Source organism: Vanellus vanellus (genome assembly GCF_965231255.1).
Source record: "Vanellus vanellus genome assembly, chromosome: 3".
In the NCBI taxonomy this organism is placed as follows: domain Eukaryota; kingdom Metazoa; phylum Chordata; class Aves; order Charadriiformes; family Charadriidae; genus Vanellus; species Vanellus vanellus.
Genome location: NC_138907.1, coordinates 111,812,377 through 111,831,569, shown reverse-complemented (window position 1 = coordinate 111,831,569; position 19,193 = coordinate 111,812,377). Strand labels below are relative to the sequence as shown.

Sequence of the window (19,193 nt, the reverse complement as noted above, 5' to 3'; positions counted from 1 at the left end):
TCCTTGAGAGTCAGTAGCTGAAGCCCTTAAAAAGTCTGGATAAATAAATGTGTTTTGAGTATGTTTGCAGCAGGAGGAAAAGGTTAGGTTCAGCACAAAACACAGCAGCAAAGCTACTTTAAATTTGAAGACAGATGTGTTTAAATTAGTTACACCAGTTGCTAGGGCAGGCTCTATGACAAGTTGCAGGAACCTTCTGGTCCTGGTGAACATGATGAGTTGTCCAGGCAGGCATGGCCACTGTAGTAAAGTTCTAGTTGTCCTTTGAAAAGAAAATGGCAAGGAACATGTCACAGGCTACCAGAACAATTTAATGACCTACCTGTTATGGAGGGCCCCTTGGAAAAAAAAAAAAGTCAGTATGAAGTTGATAATAATCCATGAGAATTTCCTTGTGGTGCTATCTCGATACCATTGGGGTAGAGTGTTCACCCAAGGATTTAGTAGTTCCATGGTAGCTATTGCCCTCTCTCATGGGGGTGGGGTCTAGATTCTGTAGCTTTTTGAATAGAATTGTAGCCATTACTTGGTGAAACTGAGAAATGTAGGGCTGGTGTATCTAGGGAGATAATCCTAAGAGAGACCACCATGACTCACTGTCTCAGTGCCTAAAGATACGCACTGGGGAGAGGAGAGTGCTTGTCCCCAGAACTGCATTTACATTTTGCTTAATGATACAGAATTTGGGTATTCACACAACCTTCTATTCAAGCACTTCCTACTGGCTGGTTTTGCTGTTACTCTGCTTGTCGTGCTTCATGTCATGAGTGACAGCCCTACCTGTCGTTCCTTGCCCAGGCTTTGCTTAAACTGGGATATTAAGACAGGGCGTATCAGTTTTGTATGAAGATACCACTAAAGAGTTGCTGGTTCCTGAGTTTCTGGGCCATCTGTTCATGTTATGAACTCCACCCTTACTTAATCTCCTTGAAAATGTGCTTTTCGGGAAGCTGAAGGTAACTATGGAAATCAAGAATCTTAAATCTTTTATTTTGAAAAAAGAGAGATACATATTCCAGGATGAGAAAATGGTTGTGCTTTCCTCAGAGTTGTAAGTAACCATTATTTAAAACTTAGCAACATATAATTCATCCATCACTTGGGCTTAATTTAACCTCTGTGGTAAAGTATTTGTGCACATATGTATGCATGGCTACCTATGATGGATATCAAATTGGATGGCAAAACAGTGTGCCAAAGACAAAAACGCCAAATTTAGAAGAATAACATAATAAGCATTCTTTTAATCAGGATTCTTTTTTGTGTGGGGTACTAAAGGATCTAGGCCAGCCATAGTTCATTTATTACTTTTTTTTTTAACTCTTTTGCAACTCTTACACTATTCCAAGGAGTAATTTGTTGAAAACATCTGCTCTGTCTGATTTATCAATAATGGAAAGTGTTGGTGTTTCTTCAGTTCTAGCCGGTGTCTTTCCACTTTCAGCACTGATATGTGATTTTGCTTTTTTCCATTCTTTTTACTGAATTTACCCCTTTTTGGAACCAACCACAGAAATAGTTATCTCTAGTAACAGTAACCAGAGAAATACTTAATTTCAGGTTACTAGATGACTCATCCTCTGTTTCTCTTTTTTTCCTTTTTTTTTCTTCAGATTAAACTGGTAAAAACTAATTTAGTTATAAGTGGAACAGCAGTTGATTGCTGCAGGTTTGGAGTTCTACAGGATGGTTTCATTGGTGCTATGTTTTGCTGATAAGTTCAGATCTTTTGTGTGATACGCCCATGTGAATTGAATTAGGAAATCACTTAGGCAGGTTAAAACATTTTTCTGTTTCACATACAGTTGAATATTTCTACTTCATTGTTTACTACTCAATTTAAGAAAGTGTATTTACAGCATACTAAAAATACCACCAAGATATAGATGAGATAAAATTATTTTATTAAAGAAATTGATTTCATGAAAAAATCAGAAAATAGTATTCTGTAGCACTAGTAGTAAAATTTATTTTTGCCCATATAAAGGCTCATTTATTTTTATAGCAATTTGATGACACATCTGCTTGCTTTATTCAGCTGAAAAGAAAATGTTGGTTCTTGGTGTTTTGTAAAATTGCTTTGTTAAATTATTTTCGAAATCGTTCAACTTTTAACAAATGACATTTGATACTAACATTGGAAAGCAATTTCAGCTAATTAAGTAGATCCTTCTATAAACCATTGGAACATTAAGATGACAAACTGTTCATTCAGGATTATTTTAATTGGTACAATTATTGTAATTTTGTTGCAATTATGTGTTGAGCTAAAAGCTTTTGTCTAAATCATTTGAGGGTTTTTTGTTAATATACATAAGTAAGAAGAAAAGAAATAAAATAAAAACTGAAGATAAGCATTATCTGTCTACTTTTTCATTACAGTGCTGTAGACAAGTATCTATTAAATTATTCTTTATAACAAAGTATGTTACATGTTTTCAGCAAATCTCTACCAATGTTAAAATTGAGCAAGATCATTTGAAATGTAACTTTTCTGGAAGGTTATTATGTTAATTCCAGTTTTGACACTATTTAAATACCTTTTAATAAAAAGGGTGAAATTAACTTTTGAGGGATTTGTGAGTTGTATAAAATCTATTGATGTATTAATTTAAGAAGTGTAGCTTTTTAGTGATTACAGAAATTAAAAACGAAAAAGCTATGGAAGTTGCCATATTCATCACTCGGATTCTAATATTCTCGGCAATCATCTTTTGCTCAGACAAGGTTTAAATAAATCACTTCTTTTAAGTAGACAATTTAATACTCCTGTAGGCCTCACAGTGATTCATTACTCCTAAATATTTAACCTGCTTTTTGTTTTTCAGTTTCCTTGTATTGCCTCCTACTTAAAACACAGGGCGCATAAAGTTACTGTGTTTCTTGCGGTGCTAATAGTGTGGTCTCAAAGTTAAAAGGCAGCATACTAGTTGAGTAGTAGGTGGTTGTTGCCCAAACTGACTGCTAAATAGACCTACATGAGGCAAGCTGTAAAAGAGGACCGGAGGACATGACAAGTAAGAAGGAAGTTCAGGTGAAAAGGTGTCCTGGTTCCAGCAGGGATGGGGTTAATTCTCCCAAGGAACCGGCGGGGGACACGGCTATTCCATCCCAGGTGACCCATGCCCCGGTTATGGGGGGAGGGGGCAGGAAGTCGCGGCTCTGAGCGGGCTGCGGCGGGCCGGGTCCGGTCGGTGGGCGGCGGCACTGTAATCGCGTTCGTATATTCCTTTACCGGTGTTATTGTTTTCTCTTCCTTTTGCTGTTCTGTTAAACTGCCTTTATCTCAACCCACGAGTTTTGCCTTTTTCTTCCGATTTTGCCTACGGCTGTGGGAGTTGAGCGAGCGGCCCGGGGTTCTTTGTTGCCGGCTGAGGCCAAACCACAACAAAAGGTAATAGGGAGAGAAAAAGGATTGGAGAAAAAGTTAATTGAAACAAGACAGGAGTATTTTTAGCTTTTTTTAGTTAACTTTGTAATGCAGTGTAATAAGTCATATTTCTAAAAGACTTTCCAGATAATTTTAAATGCTACAGTATAGTTAATGTGCATTAATGACATCTCTCAGAAATGCTCCTGTGTATATTTCAAATCCCTCCAACCACCTCTGATTAAGACTGGTTTAGGGTAGAATGCAGAAGCCTTAATTTTAGCAACACTATAAAAAAAGTCAGGAAAAAAAACTTTTATTTTTTAGCTGTGTAAGTCAATTCATGAGACTTCTGTACTTCTGGGGGAATTAATAAAATTGAGAAACAAAATTGGAGATTATGGCTTTTTGCATCTGCTTAACTTTTTTGTGAAAAGTGGAGTATTTATTCAAAACCTGAGAGTATGGGAAAACATTGTGAGAGAAGGTAATAAGCTGGAAATGCATCTCTTGGCTATATACTGGTAGTGGCCCATATCCTGGCTCTTATCCCACGATAAATGCGATGTAACCTATCTCTCAGGAAAAAGGAGGAGATAAAATACTTGCTTCATGTTCAGAAAGGGCTTGTGTCTCATATTGCTGTTAAGAGCCTACCACTGAGCAGTAGCATGGAATATCAGGTTCTTTGGAAGCTGATGCTCTAGTGTTCCTTTCAACAACTTGCTCAGATGCCCGTGCAATGAATTTGCCTCATTAGATCAACTCTGGCATAAGAAGCTGCTTCAGAAGGGCAAAATAAGGAACAGATCAGGTAATCCAAGTGCTCTATAAAGGGCGTGATACATCTTTGGTCCTGCTTGACTTGAATTTTAGTTATTAACCTATTAATGTAGTATAGCAATTGTAGCTTTTTGCCTTCCATTTCTGGACAGCATTTACATCAGATTGATGGATTAGTCTCTGACTTATTCTGAGAAGTGGAACTTGGGCTTCAATGAGTGAAGTGTTTGCCAAAGACTGCTGGAAGAGGAGTGTCCTTTTGCCTGGTCCTGAAATTTAACTGTATACTGTAGCGTAGCCCCAGAAGAGAATCTTGTGCTGGAGGCTGGGATGAATCATAACCATTTCTAGTGCTAGAGGACCTGCAAATATTTGCTGAATTTGTGAAGTCCTACAGGTGGAGGTATTGAATAAAAGAATCCCTGCATAAAGCCATAAAGTAGCTTTGTAAATGACGTTCAGTAATGAAAATACCAAAACCAGATTAATACCGTATTCTTGTATTTTGCTTGTGTGAGTGATCTTTTTGGACTTGTTGGGTTAGTGAAACATAATTACTCTTTTTGTTTACAGAGCAGCTTTGAGCAGTCTTAGATTCTGCTGTGCTACTCTGTTTCACTGCTTTTCCATTTGTGTAATAGATTGATTTTTTTAAAAATTCTTTTGCCTTATGTAATTCAAATAGCACTGCAAAGCTGTGAAGAATACATTTGTATTCATCTGAATACAGACATTTTTAACTATTAACACTTTCTTAATTATAAAGAATGCTGGTGTAGGGTATATTCTGGAAAGTTGTATTAAAAATAGACCTTTTTTTACATGGCTCAGTGACAATGCATGATACTAGGTGTGGGAGATTAGTTTAATGAATATCAATCTTTTAATGATCAGAATGTTTTTTCTTTCTGAAATGATCAAAAGCAGGAACACTCAGAAGAGGTGCTTTATCTACTTGAATTAGATAGAGTGAGTTTTGCAAAGCAAGCTTTCATGAGTACCTGTGGTAAGAGGAGTTTTTAAATAGCTATTGCATCTGTTCATTGAAGTTTCTGTACTGCTTAATATGCACTGAGGGGTTTATAATTTTTGTCTAGATAGCTATATCATACTATAGCTTTCCTTTATTTGGTCTTTATTAAGATAAAACATTGATTCCCTTACATTTTAGTATTGAGTGTGTGATAACTTTTTATTCCTGCCTTTATATGAGTGTGTATATGAGCAAATGCTGGTTTTCAGTGTCCAAATAACCTGTTGCAAATTTCAGTTTGAAACAATTTTTTCAGCCCTATTCTTGATATGTTGATAGTACTGCAAATTTTCTGGAGCATTTTGTGTGAGAGCTTTTAATCCAGAAAAAATGCACCCATGGGCATAAAGATACAATCTCACTATACTGACCACAAATTAGAAGAATAGGATAAATACGGAGCCAAGCATTATATTATTAGTATTTGATTATTAGGTATTAGAGATCAGATATCTAATTAGCACTGTTAAGCATCTAAACTTCATATTGCATTCCAAAGTGCCCCAGACTTTATAGTTTTCTGTTTCTTGGTATCAAACCTTTAGAAAAAAATATTTTGGTGTCATTTTTAATTAGAAGTTAGTTCATTATTTTAAGCAACATTTTTGTCTTAAACTGTATTGAGAGAAAAAATTAAAAGACACGTGGAAGATAAAACATGACATGCTTTCATGCTTATGCCTCCTGTAGCTCTATCATTTAATAACAATTAATTGGTCCCGTTGCTTTTTATGGAGTGCAGAAGTTAAATGGCTCTTGTCCGTGCAGTTAGCTTCTTGTCCGTGCAGTTACTTGCTCCTGTAAAACACATGAGGGGAAAAAAAACAACTTAGGTTCTCAAAGAGTAGCTTGTAGAATTTCTTTGTTTTCACTTTTGGGGAGAGAGGTTTGGAAATGAGCCAGGAGAGTGGCCCTTCTGGGTATGAGGATTTGCAGAGAAGTCAACCTTCCACCTGTCGGGGAGCAGCAGGGCAGGCTGCTCCGTGAGAGAAGGCAAGCTTAGAGCCAAGGAGGGCAGCAAGACAGGCAGGGCATTGTTCTCATGAGCAAAAGGTGCAGTTGCACAGTGGCCAAATGGAAAATCAGAGCAGGTTCAGTGACAGTAACCATGGACAGCAAACAGCCCGGTGGTCTGTAGCCACGAGGCATGTTTTAGGTCAAGCTAGGAAGTGAAGTCAGTGAGTCAAGGTCACTACCAGTAAGGTATGTAGATGTAGCTCAGGCAAGGACCGAGGGCAAAGGTCTAAGCTTGAAGGCAGTTCTTGAATCAAGCAAGAGAAGCTTCCAATGAGGGAGACTTCTCGCAGCTCTTATCACAGCAGTCCAACCCCAGGTTACTTAGCTGCATTGTATCAGAGCTGGCCTTGGGCATAGGCAGTGAAACCCCTGGGTGGGGGAAAAGGTGATAGAGCCTGTTCGTGTACTCCAGGACTTGACAACCAACCAAATGGGGAATGTGGGCACAACACAGTCTTCAGTGTGCGTGAAGGTGGTTGATGCTGCCTGCTGTTTCACCACCACCTGGTTAGGTGGTGAAGGACTGCATCCTGTGGTGGCAACCATCTCCTGCAGTAGGTGGTGAATAGGTAGGCTGAGTCACATATAGCCCAACAGCCTAGCATCTCACCTATGCTGGCAACATTCAGTGCTGGGCCCACTGTTGGACCATGGTGGTTATTTTCCAAGTCAGTGGTGGAAGTGCAAGGTGAACAAAGACTAGAAAAAATTTGGAGCAAATTCGTAGTCTCTTGAATGGAAGATGACATACCTGTGTATACTTGTAATAAATTATTTTTATTTGAGGAAAAAGCCAGAAATAATTCATCATTGTTGGAATATAACTTAATGCACACTGAAAGCAGTTTTTAGTTTCAGCTGTGCGTGGAAAGGACACGTGCAGAATAGTGGAATGAATTTTTAAGGTTATCCTCTGTCAATGTAATGTTCTGTTTTGGGCTCTTTCCTTTTAAATTCAAGTAGTTTCTCATGGAAACAGACACTTGTAACACTGACAGGTTTTGATGTTTCCGATTTAAAGAATAGTTTTTCTGCCTCAGGAAAATCTAGCCCCAAAATGAGAATAGGGTGTTCACAGTGCTTTATTTTTAGATCTGTGTGCTTATATTGTAGAAAAAGTGCTTTACATGCTAACCTTTTATTTTTTTATCTGAGAAGTACAGGCACATGCGATTCTTGTGGCTCTTTGCCAAAAGATTATCATTTACATAAACATTTCTTTCAAAGGCATAGTTTAAGACATTGAGCTCAGGAGGTTAGAATAGAGACTTCAATCTGCACACCAGCAGTGGGCTATTGGCTTCTGAACAGTAGCTTTGTTCATCATATTCAGAACACTGTTCGCATTCAGACTTAAGTAGAGCTGGCATTAAAATTCGGCTAATTTGTTTCATGTGATTCGTCAGCTGCGTGTTTTATTTAAATCTATGTCACATTCTCTTTTGGCTTTTTATTTTGTAGATTTAAGTGTTGAAGTAGGCCACTCTTTAACTCTTCAGTCCCTTACTTAAAAAGTGACTTAATTTTCATTTTGCCAGTGTTGAACTCTTGTCTAGAATACTCACGGCAAATATATGTAACTAAAATGTGCATTAGTGGGTTTGGGTTTTTTACATTTCTGATGTTTTAATAAAAACGTACAAGTTTACAGTCAGTTTAGTCATAGTTTTATATAAGTTGAAATAGAAGAACCTAAGGTAGTGGCTAAATATCAGTGTAAAATGTACACTTCTCAGATTCTGTTGAGTATACAAGTTTTACTTTGATACTGACAACGTTGTGTTTTTTCTTTTGACCGTTGACTCCTTGAGGTGAGGACCATTTTTAGCTCCTATTAGACTTCCTTAAACACTGTTGAAGAATTAACTGTTTCCATTCTGTGAAACTGTAACTTACTTCTGGGTGTCAAGTTTCTCTTCTGACAGAAGCACCACCTTTTATTCTCTTAAAGCTGGAGCCTGTGAAGCCTTATTGAACTTCCCTAAAGTGGATAATCCCACTGCCATCCGGATGACTGCTCAGGATGACTTACAGGATCAGAATCTTTGTTAGAATAGGTTATACTTGCTTTTATGCTATGTATTTGTTACATTTTCCTATGCTGTAGAAGTAACATCTCTGTGAATCAAGTTATTTGTAGATACTGCTTGTGACAGTGTGGTATGGTAGTATCCTCCGTCTGTTAGGTACATGGTCCATTCAGATGTTTTCTGATACAATTTATAGGAATTTTTAAATTTTACTTTTAATACAGGGCAAGACTGGCCTAAACGATCCGATTGAAAGATTAACACACACTTAAAATACATTTTTAATGTAAAAGAGTTGCACTTCAAGCATCTAGCATTGATCCTCAATTCTTTTGTTTCTCTTAACATTAAATGCTAAATTTTCCATGTAAATCTGCCAGTGTTGTCTCTGGAATAATCCCATGGTACATAAAATTCTACTTTTTATGGAGGATCTAAAAATAAAGATAAAAAGAAGGTCGTTGCTTTCAAAAAGCTAACACATTGTGAAATAAGGTAAGATATTTCACCTAATGGTAGATTTAGCTGTATTAAAATTACAATTCACTTACAACCAGATTTTTTTTTTTAAATGTTTTGTCTTTTTCACAGACACATGAGTGTGTATTTAATGTAAGGGATTCTTGGTTGCAGTCTGATAGGTTACTGAGCGTACGTGAGGGCTCCTTCCTCTCTTTCCATCCATGCGTCAGTGCATTCCTTTCCCCCATGACAGCACTGGCAGTTGCCTTAGCTGCTTTAATTGTCCAGTAATCAGAGAAAACTCTTACGCCTTCTTTGTGCTGTGCTAACCTCTTTTCAGCGAGTTACAGCAGCTCACAGGGCAGTCAGTCAACATGTCTGTGCTAAGTCATCCCTTTTCATGGAACTGCGATCATAATAGGTCTTTGGGAAAAGCCATTAACTCGTGAGGTTTTGTGTTTATATAAAGTTCATCCATTTTGTGCTTATATAAAGTTTGTGTGTTTTTTTTTTCTTAACTTTTTCTATTTTTGCTTTAAATACAGCGTTGTTACTTCACTGGTATTCATATGGAATCCTGTCACAGTTACTTTATAGGGATTACTATAACCACGTCAACAATTCTCAGTGCATTCTTTCAATGTTCCTGTTTTTATTATGCAGGGTGTGAGAAATATTTTTTTGTATTAGTAATCTTTAATTTAGATTATCATTTCTCACTTGATATCAAATGAGATAGCGGTCATGATACTTTAAGTGAGCTGTCAAATAAGATAAATCTATCTGACCCATCGTGTCAGCCTCCATCACTTGCTTGCATTTGGTAATCTTCCACAAGGCTAACATTTATCCTTCTCCTTGTTCCTTCCTAAAACTCTCCTTTATCCTAGTGCTTACAGAAAAACCCCACCATTGCTTGACAATAGTCATAATGCATCAACAGTCCCTTACATTGGTCAGGTCTCATTGCTTTGTTGTTTGTAGCATCTTGTCTTAGAGAGTGATTTACTTGAAAGCAGGCAGTTTCTCCACTTCCTACCATGAAGTCATGCCCAGCTGGGTTTTGATCAATGTCTGATGCAGGTGTGTTCCTGTTAAAAGAAATGGTAGTTTAAAAATGAGATTTTTAACCATGGAATTTCTGATTTGGGGTATCAAAATTTGAATGAATGTTTGGGGCTAATGTTGACAAATGTTAACTTTTCCTTACTTGGGATTTGATGTTACTAATCTGTAAATTCCTGATCTGATTTGTCTTCTGTATGGCTTCTTTGAGATTTCTCTGAAGCATACAATTAGATCAGATTACTTAGCAGTTAAGAATTTTTACATATTAGAAAATGTTAAATTGTTCTTTCCGCAGACAGTGCAGCTCTCTACGGGTTCGTTTCACTTCCCAGAGAACAGGGAGAATGGATGCAAGTGTACTAGTATTTCACCCTAGAATATCACTATGCATAACGGAAGTCATACTCTAATAAATATGGCTTATGATTTATCTAAACTTTTTCCCCCCAGAATTTCAAAGAATATTCCTACAACTAAAGATGTTGAACCTCTACTTGAAATTGATGGAGATATACGGAACTTTGAAGTATTTTTATCATCGCGAACACCTGTTCTTGTTGCGCGTGATGTAAGAACCTTTTTGCCATGTACTGTAAACTTAGATCCCAAGCTACGAGAAATCATTGCAGGTGAGTATGCTTTCAAATAAATGGAAAATGACAATTGTATTATTTCTTTTCATTTTAGATAGAACTGTTTTGCATGTTACACACAATTGTGTTTGTTCATGAAATCAGGCTTTCAGATTGTCTGATTTGACTTCAGTAACAGTTTCAGTTAGCAGCTTTGCTGTAAAGGCCAGATCACACAAGACTAAAACGTCTCTTTTGAGCGGGTGGGGAATCCACTGTTTTGATTTGAAGACTGCTGTAGCAAATGGAGGAAACCAGTGCACACAACGATATTTTAGTAGTAGAGATGCTAGTTGACTTCCAGATCTTTGTTAACAATTTTGAATAATGTGAGTAAGATCCTGTAGAATGGAAACCAGTGGAACAAAGTGGAACGTCTCCATTTGATGTATGCCCCACTAGATAATTTTCAGCTGGTACCCGTAAGTTACTTTTTAATCTAGTATAGTATGATATTAAAATTCATCCTAGGGCAATTGTTGTTTATTGTGCAGTGGTTGTTAAGCAGTTATCTTTACTTCTTTGTAGTCTTAAAAGATGCAGTTAGGTTCTGCAAAAACACTGCTCAGCATTAAATGTTCTGACTGCTCACTACTACTGTGGATTGATGTGACACATGGTATGGCACTTCTTGTCCAGTCTTAGGGATTGCTATTGGCTCTGGAGTAAGGCTAAGGCATCCTAACATTTCCAGCTGTTAAGATATGCTACAGCTTTGAAGAAAACCAGAACTTTAAGTTTGAAATAGGATCCTTAGGAGTCTTTGGTACGACAAGTCAGTATTCTAGGTGGGAACTGAATTCAGGTATTAATAGTTCTCTTTGCCTGTCTTTTCTGTCATGACACTTTTCTTCAGTCCTCAACTGCAATCCTTTTTGTTCTTTCTTTTTTCCAACTTCCTTTTCTGCACTTGATAGCTGTATTGGGATGGCCTAACTTTGTTTATAAACTCTGTCTCATTAATCTCTTCAGAAACAGTACATACTTGCCATCAGAAACGTACTGGGCATGATATACTGCTGGTTTTCTTCCCATTTGGGTTGGGATTTGTAACTTGTTCTCTCTGAGAGAGAATGTTTAGAGGTATTTAATATGCTACGTAAATTTATGCAAGAAATTGTCCTAACTCTCCTAAGGACTCCTGTGTATATGTGATCCTCAAGAGAAATCAGCCCGATGCAGCTGAAACTAACATTTGATGTTCTACTTGATGGGTTCTGATTGGAGTTAAATACACAACAGTGTACTGTAATGAATTGACAAACAAATCAAAACTTTGTCAAATATTTCAAGCAAAATTTCATTCTCTTTTACCTTTTTATTTTTCAGATGTTCGTGCTGCAAGAGATCAAATGAATATTGGAGGACTTCCTTATCCCACATTGCCTTTGCATGAGGCACCTGCTAGAGCAACATCTCTGTTCAGTCAGCCTTCATCAGCTTGCTCTTCTACAACCTCTTTCAATGGACCTTTCAATAGTGGAGTTTTATCACCTCAACCTCATAGCAGTTACTATAGTGGTATGACAGGACCTCAGCACCCATTCTACAATCGGGTAAATAATCGAGAACCAATTAACATTCTTCTGATTCAGTCTGGTAATATTGCAGATGTCGTCTATAAAATATTAAAAGACCTGTGCAAGTTTTATTTAGAAATGGAGAAAAGTCCAAAAATTGGTAAATTTCACGGCAATGTTCAGTCACTGTTGTCTCAGAGAAATATGGTAAATTGTATCAGGAAAAAAAAAATTACATAAGAGGGAAGAGGTCAAATAATTTTGAAACACTGCTCAATTATGGGGTAAACTGTGCACAATCATTCGCATACTTGCTTACAGACTTTGGAAGGGATCCTGGCTTCTTCTTGGTGACTTTGGTTAAAAGATACAGAAACTCAAGTGAGGAGCTACATCACAAGAATCTATGTAGACATCTGTCTTCCCCTTTGTGTCAGTTATTCTGGGATCCTTTCCCTAAACCGGTGTTGCACTAGTTTAAAGGAATTAACATAAATGGTATAAAACATACATTTCAAGCTATTTGTGGGCCTCAGAAAACATAGTCTAAGGCGTGGCTCACTTGACAATTGAGTGAAATACTTTACAGTTGGATCAAGTCTAAACTTTCTATTTTTGTGGGATATATTCAGTATTTTTAAACTTTTTTTTTTACTTTTTGTTTTTCTGTAGTACTATCATAAAAAAAAGGTAGAAAGCCAATATGTTGTAGTTTACTTCTATATACAAGAAACAGCCTCAGCTCTAAGTAGATTTGGCAGTAGGTAAATGTTCAAGCTAATTTAGCTGGAGAGAAAATTGAGTTATTCCTAAATTGGTGTTTCTTAACCAAGGTAGAGAAGAGTACATGTAGCACAGAACTTCTTAAGTTATCTGTTCTAAAATTATTCTTGTATACCCTCAATACAGTGACAATATACTGTTTTGTTGAAAATAACTTCAAGTGACATATACTTTGAAGTAATCCAACACTGTTAAATGCTTGTCACATAAATCTTCATGCTGATGCTAGCTCAGCTTTGTTAAAGTGAGTGTTTAATTGGAAGCCCTGTTTTTGTGTCTTGTGTTACTGTACATGACAAGGTTTAAGTGTGGGGTGATACACAGTTGAAACTTGTATGTTTTTGTGGCTCTAAAAAGCATTACAAAATCAATTACTGGTGAGTCATAAGCTATTCTTAACAATCATTTTATTTGTTCATTTGTATTACGTGCATACACGGACTTGCAGGCATGCTTATTTCTTCCTTCTTGCCAACTGAAGATTAAGATACTTCTGTTTTGGCCTTTCTTGCTGGAATTTTATACTGATCTTCTAAGGTATAATTGTTTTTAGTGTTCCACATTTTCAAATACTGACTTTCCTCTATGGAGTCATAAAGGTACTGTCATGAACACCACATACTGAGATAAGTGATGAGAACTTCATAATAGTAGAAAATTTAGACTGAAAGGCTGTTTCCTTCAGCATTTTCAATAATTTTTGACTTCTCAGGTTTTTGTAAGAATGATGTTTAAAAAAACAACAGCAGTAGAAAAATAGGCTCTCCCTAGTAAAAGTTTCTGAGAGAGGTCTTGAATATCTGTATGAGACAACACAATGGGTTCAAATGCTTCTATGGAAATACCTGAATTTTATGCAAAAATCCCTAAGTTCTGGGGATGGATGACTTATTCTGACCAATAAATAGTTCCTGTCCTGTTGTCTTTAAGCATTCATTTGTGCTTAAGAGCTGTTGGGGGAAAACAAAACTCAAGTTGTTTATTTTTAGGAAATACAATTTTTTTATTATCTGTTTCTGCTTTGTTCTATAGATGTTCCTATATTATGGACTGTGAACTTCCAGTGACACAAGTTATTCATTTTTGGTTTTGAACCCCATTCTCTCTCTGCATAGCTGTAAAGGAAATTTTATAGTCCCATTTAGCAGCTCTTCAACTTGCTGCTTTGGTTCTCAGTGTAGGACTATGCTGGACTTGTACATTTTACCACTGTCTAATGGCCTGGCTACAAGTTGGATTCAAATTCAACTATCCAAAATTGTTAACCATGGATCATTGTGGAGATCATATTTCTTACGGGGAAGGTCAGAGCAGTAGGCAAGTCTAATTGGGATTTCCTGGGTGGGGACTAGAAACTGTAGTATGTGAAAACTTTTTTTGCAATATAGCAGCAAATTCTTAGGTATCTTAGAAAATAACAAGCATCATGCTTATGCTTTGTAGGTTATCTGGAAACTTGGAGAACAGCTCTACGCTGGTTTGCGCCCAATGTATTTATATTGATCTCATGTTTTCACGCTATCTCTATTACTGTACTTCAAATGAAGACTGAGTCTGTAGAGTTCAAGCCTATGATGGAGAATTAATCCCACAATTGGGAAGCAGTGGAATAGTTGAAGTGGGCTCAAGTCATAATTAGAAATTATGAAAGAACTGTGGGATAATTGCCTTATTGGACAATTTTTTTTTCATTGCTTTGTCATTTGATGACTCGCAACCAACAAACAGGTGCTCACTATGTGTTTCATAGGATAGTCTTTGCAGTAGTGAGGGACAGGCACTTGAATGCGATATGATCACGGAGCATTTCATGCTTGGGGGTTTTCCACGTGGTTTAAGCTGTTAGTGGAAAACTGAGGTGTTTAATTTTTCTAGAAATAACATTCCTGTATGCAGGAATTAAACTTGATTTTCTCAGTTCATTTACAGCTGATTCTGAATGTAGAGGGTTTTTAGTCCTTATTGACAAGTCCAAAGCAGAATATTTCAACAAATTTTACTCCTCCCTCATAGGTTAGCCCTTGAGTCATAAAGTTATTTACTCTCTACTGAACTTGGTGCAGTAGACTACTCAGAATCTTGTCATGTGCAGAAACACAAACCAAATAATATGTTCTGGTTTGTTAAATAGCTGGATAATACAATTTTGAAAATGCTAGGTATAAAAACATCCTAAATCTGTAATACAGACATTGAGATTTGTAGGTGTGGGTTTTTTTGAGAACTGCATAATGAGTTGAAAGCAATGAGCACTATAATTCTGAGTCTAAAGACTCTTACTTTCCATTATGTTGCCTTAAAAGATAATTGATAATTGATAAAGAAATGGAAATCTTTCTTTTAAAACTTAAGTCAAATTCACAGATAGGTCAAAACAAAATTTCACTTATGGAAAAGCAGTTTGTAATTCTTAACTGCATTACCAGTTGTAAGGTTCATAACTCTCAAATGCACACACATGTGCACACACGTCTTGTTGCATGCTAGTGGGTAGCATGTGAATTGCAGGAAATGTGTTTATATGCTTGATTTTAGCATTGGAGCATATGGAGTGATCTGTTCAAATGGAAGTATATTTGTAATTTTGAGATCTCTATATATTTTAGAAGTGACTTTATTAAAAGCCTGAGTTCTTATTTGGACCCTTTACACAGATATGCCGATAAGGCTTTTGGAAATTTGGATAGTGTTTGTTTTCCTGAAATTTATTAGTAAAAAGGGATAAAAAGGAACCCGGTTATAAAAATTGTGATTAGAGTTATCTGATATTTGTGGAGGAAAATGTATTTCTGTTTTAAAAAATGGTTTTGATATTTGTTTTATAATAATTAACATTGTCCTTTAAAATGGTGTTTGTATTGAACTATATGCATTGATGTATTTCCAACAAAACAAAGCTCAAATATTGTCTTCTATAAACATCTATTTATAGTTTTATAAAATGTAGCATTTGTGGAAGCCTTCAGATTGGTTACCACAAATATGGAAAGTTCTGGTGATACTATTATGGATCACACCTTTTTCTTTTGTTACAGTTGTCTTTAGTATTATGAAATGCTATGTTTTACTGAGCATCTACTTTTGAGTTTAGCAGGTCTGAGAAAGTGAAATGACCATAATTATCCTTAAATGATCCTTTTCCTGTACTCAGAACAGATGTTAGAGTGTAGCTACCAAAACCACTCCAACTCTGTTCGTCCAGAAAGTCATGCCAGAGCACCCATTGGCTCTGAGGGATTTTGAAAAACTCACTCCAGAGCTTTTGATTTAATTCTGTTCAATGCAAAAAGTAAAGAAAGCTATTAGTAGTTGCTGTTTTTCACTTTATTGAACTCAACTAGAAGATGTGTTTTGTTGAAATAAGTTTTGTTTTATTATTACATTTTGATTTGTGTAATTGTTTGTCCCTTTTTTGTTACATTTTTTTTTTTCCATAGCCATTCTTTGCCCCATATCTTTACATGCCAAGGTATTACCCTGGCAGTTCTCATCTCATCTCACGTCCACCTCTAAAAACGAGTTTGTCCAGAGATCAGAACAATGGCCTAGTAAGTATTTTGAAGGATAATTCCAATACTAACCTAGACAATAAATATAGTGAGTATTGAAAATGAAGGTTATTAGTGGTGATTCACTATTAGACAAGTACAAGCTCTATATGTATATTGGGTCTGGCTGAGATGGAGTTAATTTTCCCTATAGCAGCCCTCATACAAATAGTTTAAGCAACGGTGTTATTAACATGTAAAGTGAAATGTATTTTGTTTTAACTTTAGAAATTAATTAGAGAGGAAAACCAATTCTAACATCCAGGTATCACAATTAGAGGAGTATGACCTGTAATATTGGCAGGAAAATTTTTTAGTGAAAGTGCCAGCTGTACTACAGTAAAGAAATTCATATGGTGTAATATTGTAAGAAAAGGATGCAACTTGTAAATTTATATTCAAATTTTATTAGATAAAATTCCATTCTTTAGCATTGTAGAGAATACTAGAAATGGGGAAAAAGTTAAAAGGAATGATTTAAATACATAAGTAAAACAAAATACATTTTATCTTGAGTATGCATCAGTTATAACTTGGGTTTGTAAGTGTGTATCATTCAATGTTATTAACCTATAGAAAAGGAGTTTTCTTGTTTCCTATAGAATAATAAGATTCCTATTTAATTAACAGTTTATTTTACTGACAGATGGCTGTTCAAATGTAATTAAGAATTAAGGAAAGCTAAAAAAGTAAAAGCCTCACTTATCAATCAGTTTGTTTCTAGGATATTGATACAATGAGCTAAGCTATTAAAAGGTGGTAAAATCTTTAATCACTTAAGGAAAAGAAATGTGTTTCTGTTGAATTATCTATTATTACGAGCTCATTCTCATTCACTGTTGACTTCATATTTTTTGTTGAGCCCTTGACCATTTTACCCAAACCGTAATATTTTGTTGTTGTTAGGATGTTATCAAGGAGGATGCTGATGAGGGGCTTCCTTCACCCACAGACCCCTCAATGGTAAATGAGTAGTCATGTGGTGTGGAAATTTTAGCATCTCATTGCTTTTTCAGCAGTAATGAGTCTGCATTAATCATAACTGCAGTTCACTAACACTGCATCAGTGGCTTTGGGGGGCAAATAGAGTAGTTGAAAACTAATGTAGTTCGTGAATGAATTTAAGAGCTAATATTTCACTTGTAAGATGTGTTATATTTTTCCCTGTAGTTATTCCCTTACCTTTCTCAGTAGCTATGATGAGCTTTCAGTAAAAATAGTGTTGTGGTAGCTAAACAGAGTGAAGAGTGAAGAATGACAGCTGGTCGTTCAGTGCTTAAATTTTAGAATGAACTGTGTTTTTCCCCGCTCTCTGATCTGAACTGTACTTCTTTAGTTGGTGGCATAAAACTATTGCAGTTAATACAGTATAAAGCAACTGTTCATGGAATTAAAAAAAAAATTAATGAATTACTGATCATAAGCTTATTCTTGAGTCAGAATGCTAACATCTACCTTTTCCATAACTTGTTGTTTTATCTTAAGTATTCACACAAAGATGTCATCTTTATGGGTATGTGTTTTAACTCTAACTATGGGAATTGATGGAAAGTCACGATTTATTATCAAAGCAAAGAGGTTAATATAATTGTCAATTCTCTTAATAGTTGCTGCCAATAGTTGTTGGCAGCAGTTATAGTTTGATCTCGGTTATTTTTTCTTCTAGTTAATCATTGCAAAAATACCTTTCCATTGTTGTGCAATGAAAAAAAAAAAAAAAAACCACAACAATACCCACACAAACTCCAGAACTGTATTTAACTGCACATAACTGTCACTGAGCACCCATGTATGGGCAATGCAATGGAAAATGTACCCTAAAGTTCTCTCTTCCGGGTCATTAGCTACCTTGTGTGAAGGGATGACTTTGGGGTAAGTTTTTCTGGTAGTATATTTTTGGAGATGCTGATGCCTTCCCTGTGTTTGATTCCGTATCTCAATATCTCACTCTCTTCCCACTCCTTTGCAGCTTGTCAGTGCAAGGAGAAAAAGTAGACACTTCTGAGAAAATAGTAGAGTGATGGCTCAAGTATGTGTATATCCGAGAGTGTGAGAAGGGACACAGGACCAGAATAGTGGGATTTACTCTCAGGGAAAAGTAGTAAATGAGCTCCAGCAGCAGACCTGTATCTGGTTGCTCTTCTGCTTACTGCTCTGAGTGTGATATCTTAAGCACATGTAGGCTCCAGTTTCAAGCAGCAATTTAAGACTCATATAAGTTGTGTAGTCTATTGGCTGTAGCTAAGAAAATACAGGAGTTAGAACATTAAAAAGAAACTTTGTTTGAAATAATGATAGCGGAGGATTTTATTAAATCTATTTTTTAGTTTAATTTTTACTACAGTGAATCTGTGTAGTACAGCACATCAGATCATACACTTCTCTAAGACTTAGCCATATTTAACCTACAGTGTAAATCTAAAATTTTGCATTTTTTTAAAGACTATTGGGTAGTTTATGAGAATGTTGTTAGTCAGAGTATGGTATTCAGTGTGCCTGACAGGATGCCTGGTCAGGGTTTCATCTATTCTAAAAGCACTTCTTTTGTAGACTTTACTGAAATGTCTTTGAAAAGAAACGTTATTATAGTTGGTTTAGGTATGGCAATTATCCAAAGGTGATGGGTGCAATAATTTCATCCAGCTATTTAGGTAGCTCTTAATTGATGGGTCATTGCCACTTTATAAATCATACAGGTTTTACTTATTAAATGGATCGGTACATGCAAAGTAATTGAAATAAACTAAAAAACTGTACAAAGTAGTTCATGAACACCGAGATGTATAACTGGTTTGATGACTGAAAACGAGAGGAGTGTGTAGAATCAATAATGTCTTTCATGCAAATCTGGCAAAGAGCTGGAAATGTTGCAATTTTGCTTCTGTGTGCAGTAGAGAATAATCATTATTTTGGATGTTTTCTTTGGGAGTATCAGTTTGGTTTTTTT

At 36.1% G+C, this 19,193-nt stretch overlaps 1 protein-coding gene across 1 annotated transcript in view; it reads left to right on the top strand.

Moving 5' to 3' along the window:
• Positions 1-19,193, top strand: part of KIDINS220 (kinase D interacting substrate 220) — an 81,322-nt gene that overhangs the window by 48,773 nt on the left and 13,356 nt on the right. The window contains exons 23-26 of the mRNA XM_082480512.1: positions 10,214-10,392; positions 11,725-11,951; positions 16,136-16,246; positions 17,153-17,209. Coding sequence (XP_082336638.1) covers positions 10,214-10,392; positions 11,725-11,951; positions 16,136-16,246; positions 17,153-17,209 — 574 coding nt within the window. The remainder of the gene's footprint in view (positions 1-10,213; positions 10,393-11,724; positions 11,952-16,135; positions 16,247-17,152; positions 17,210-19,193) is intronic.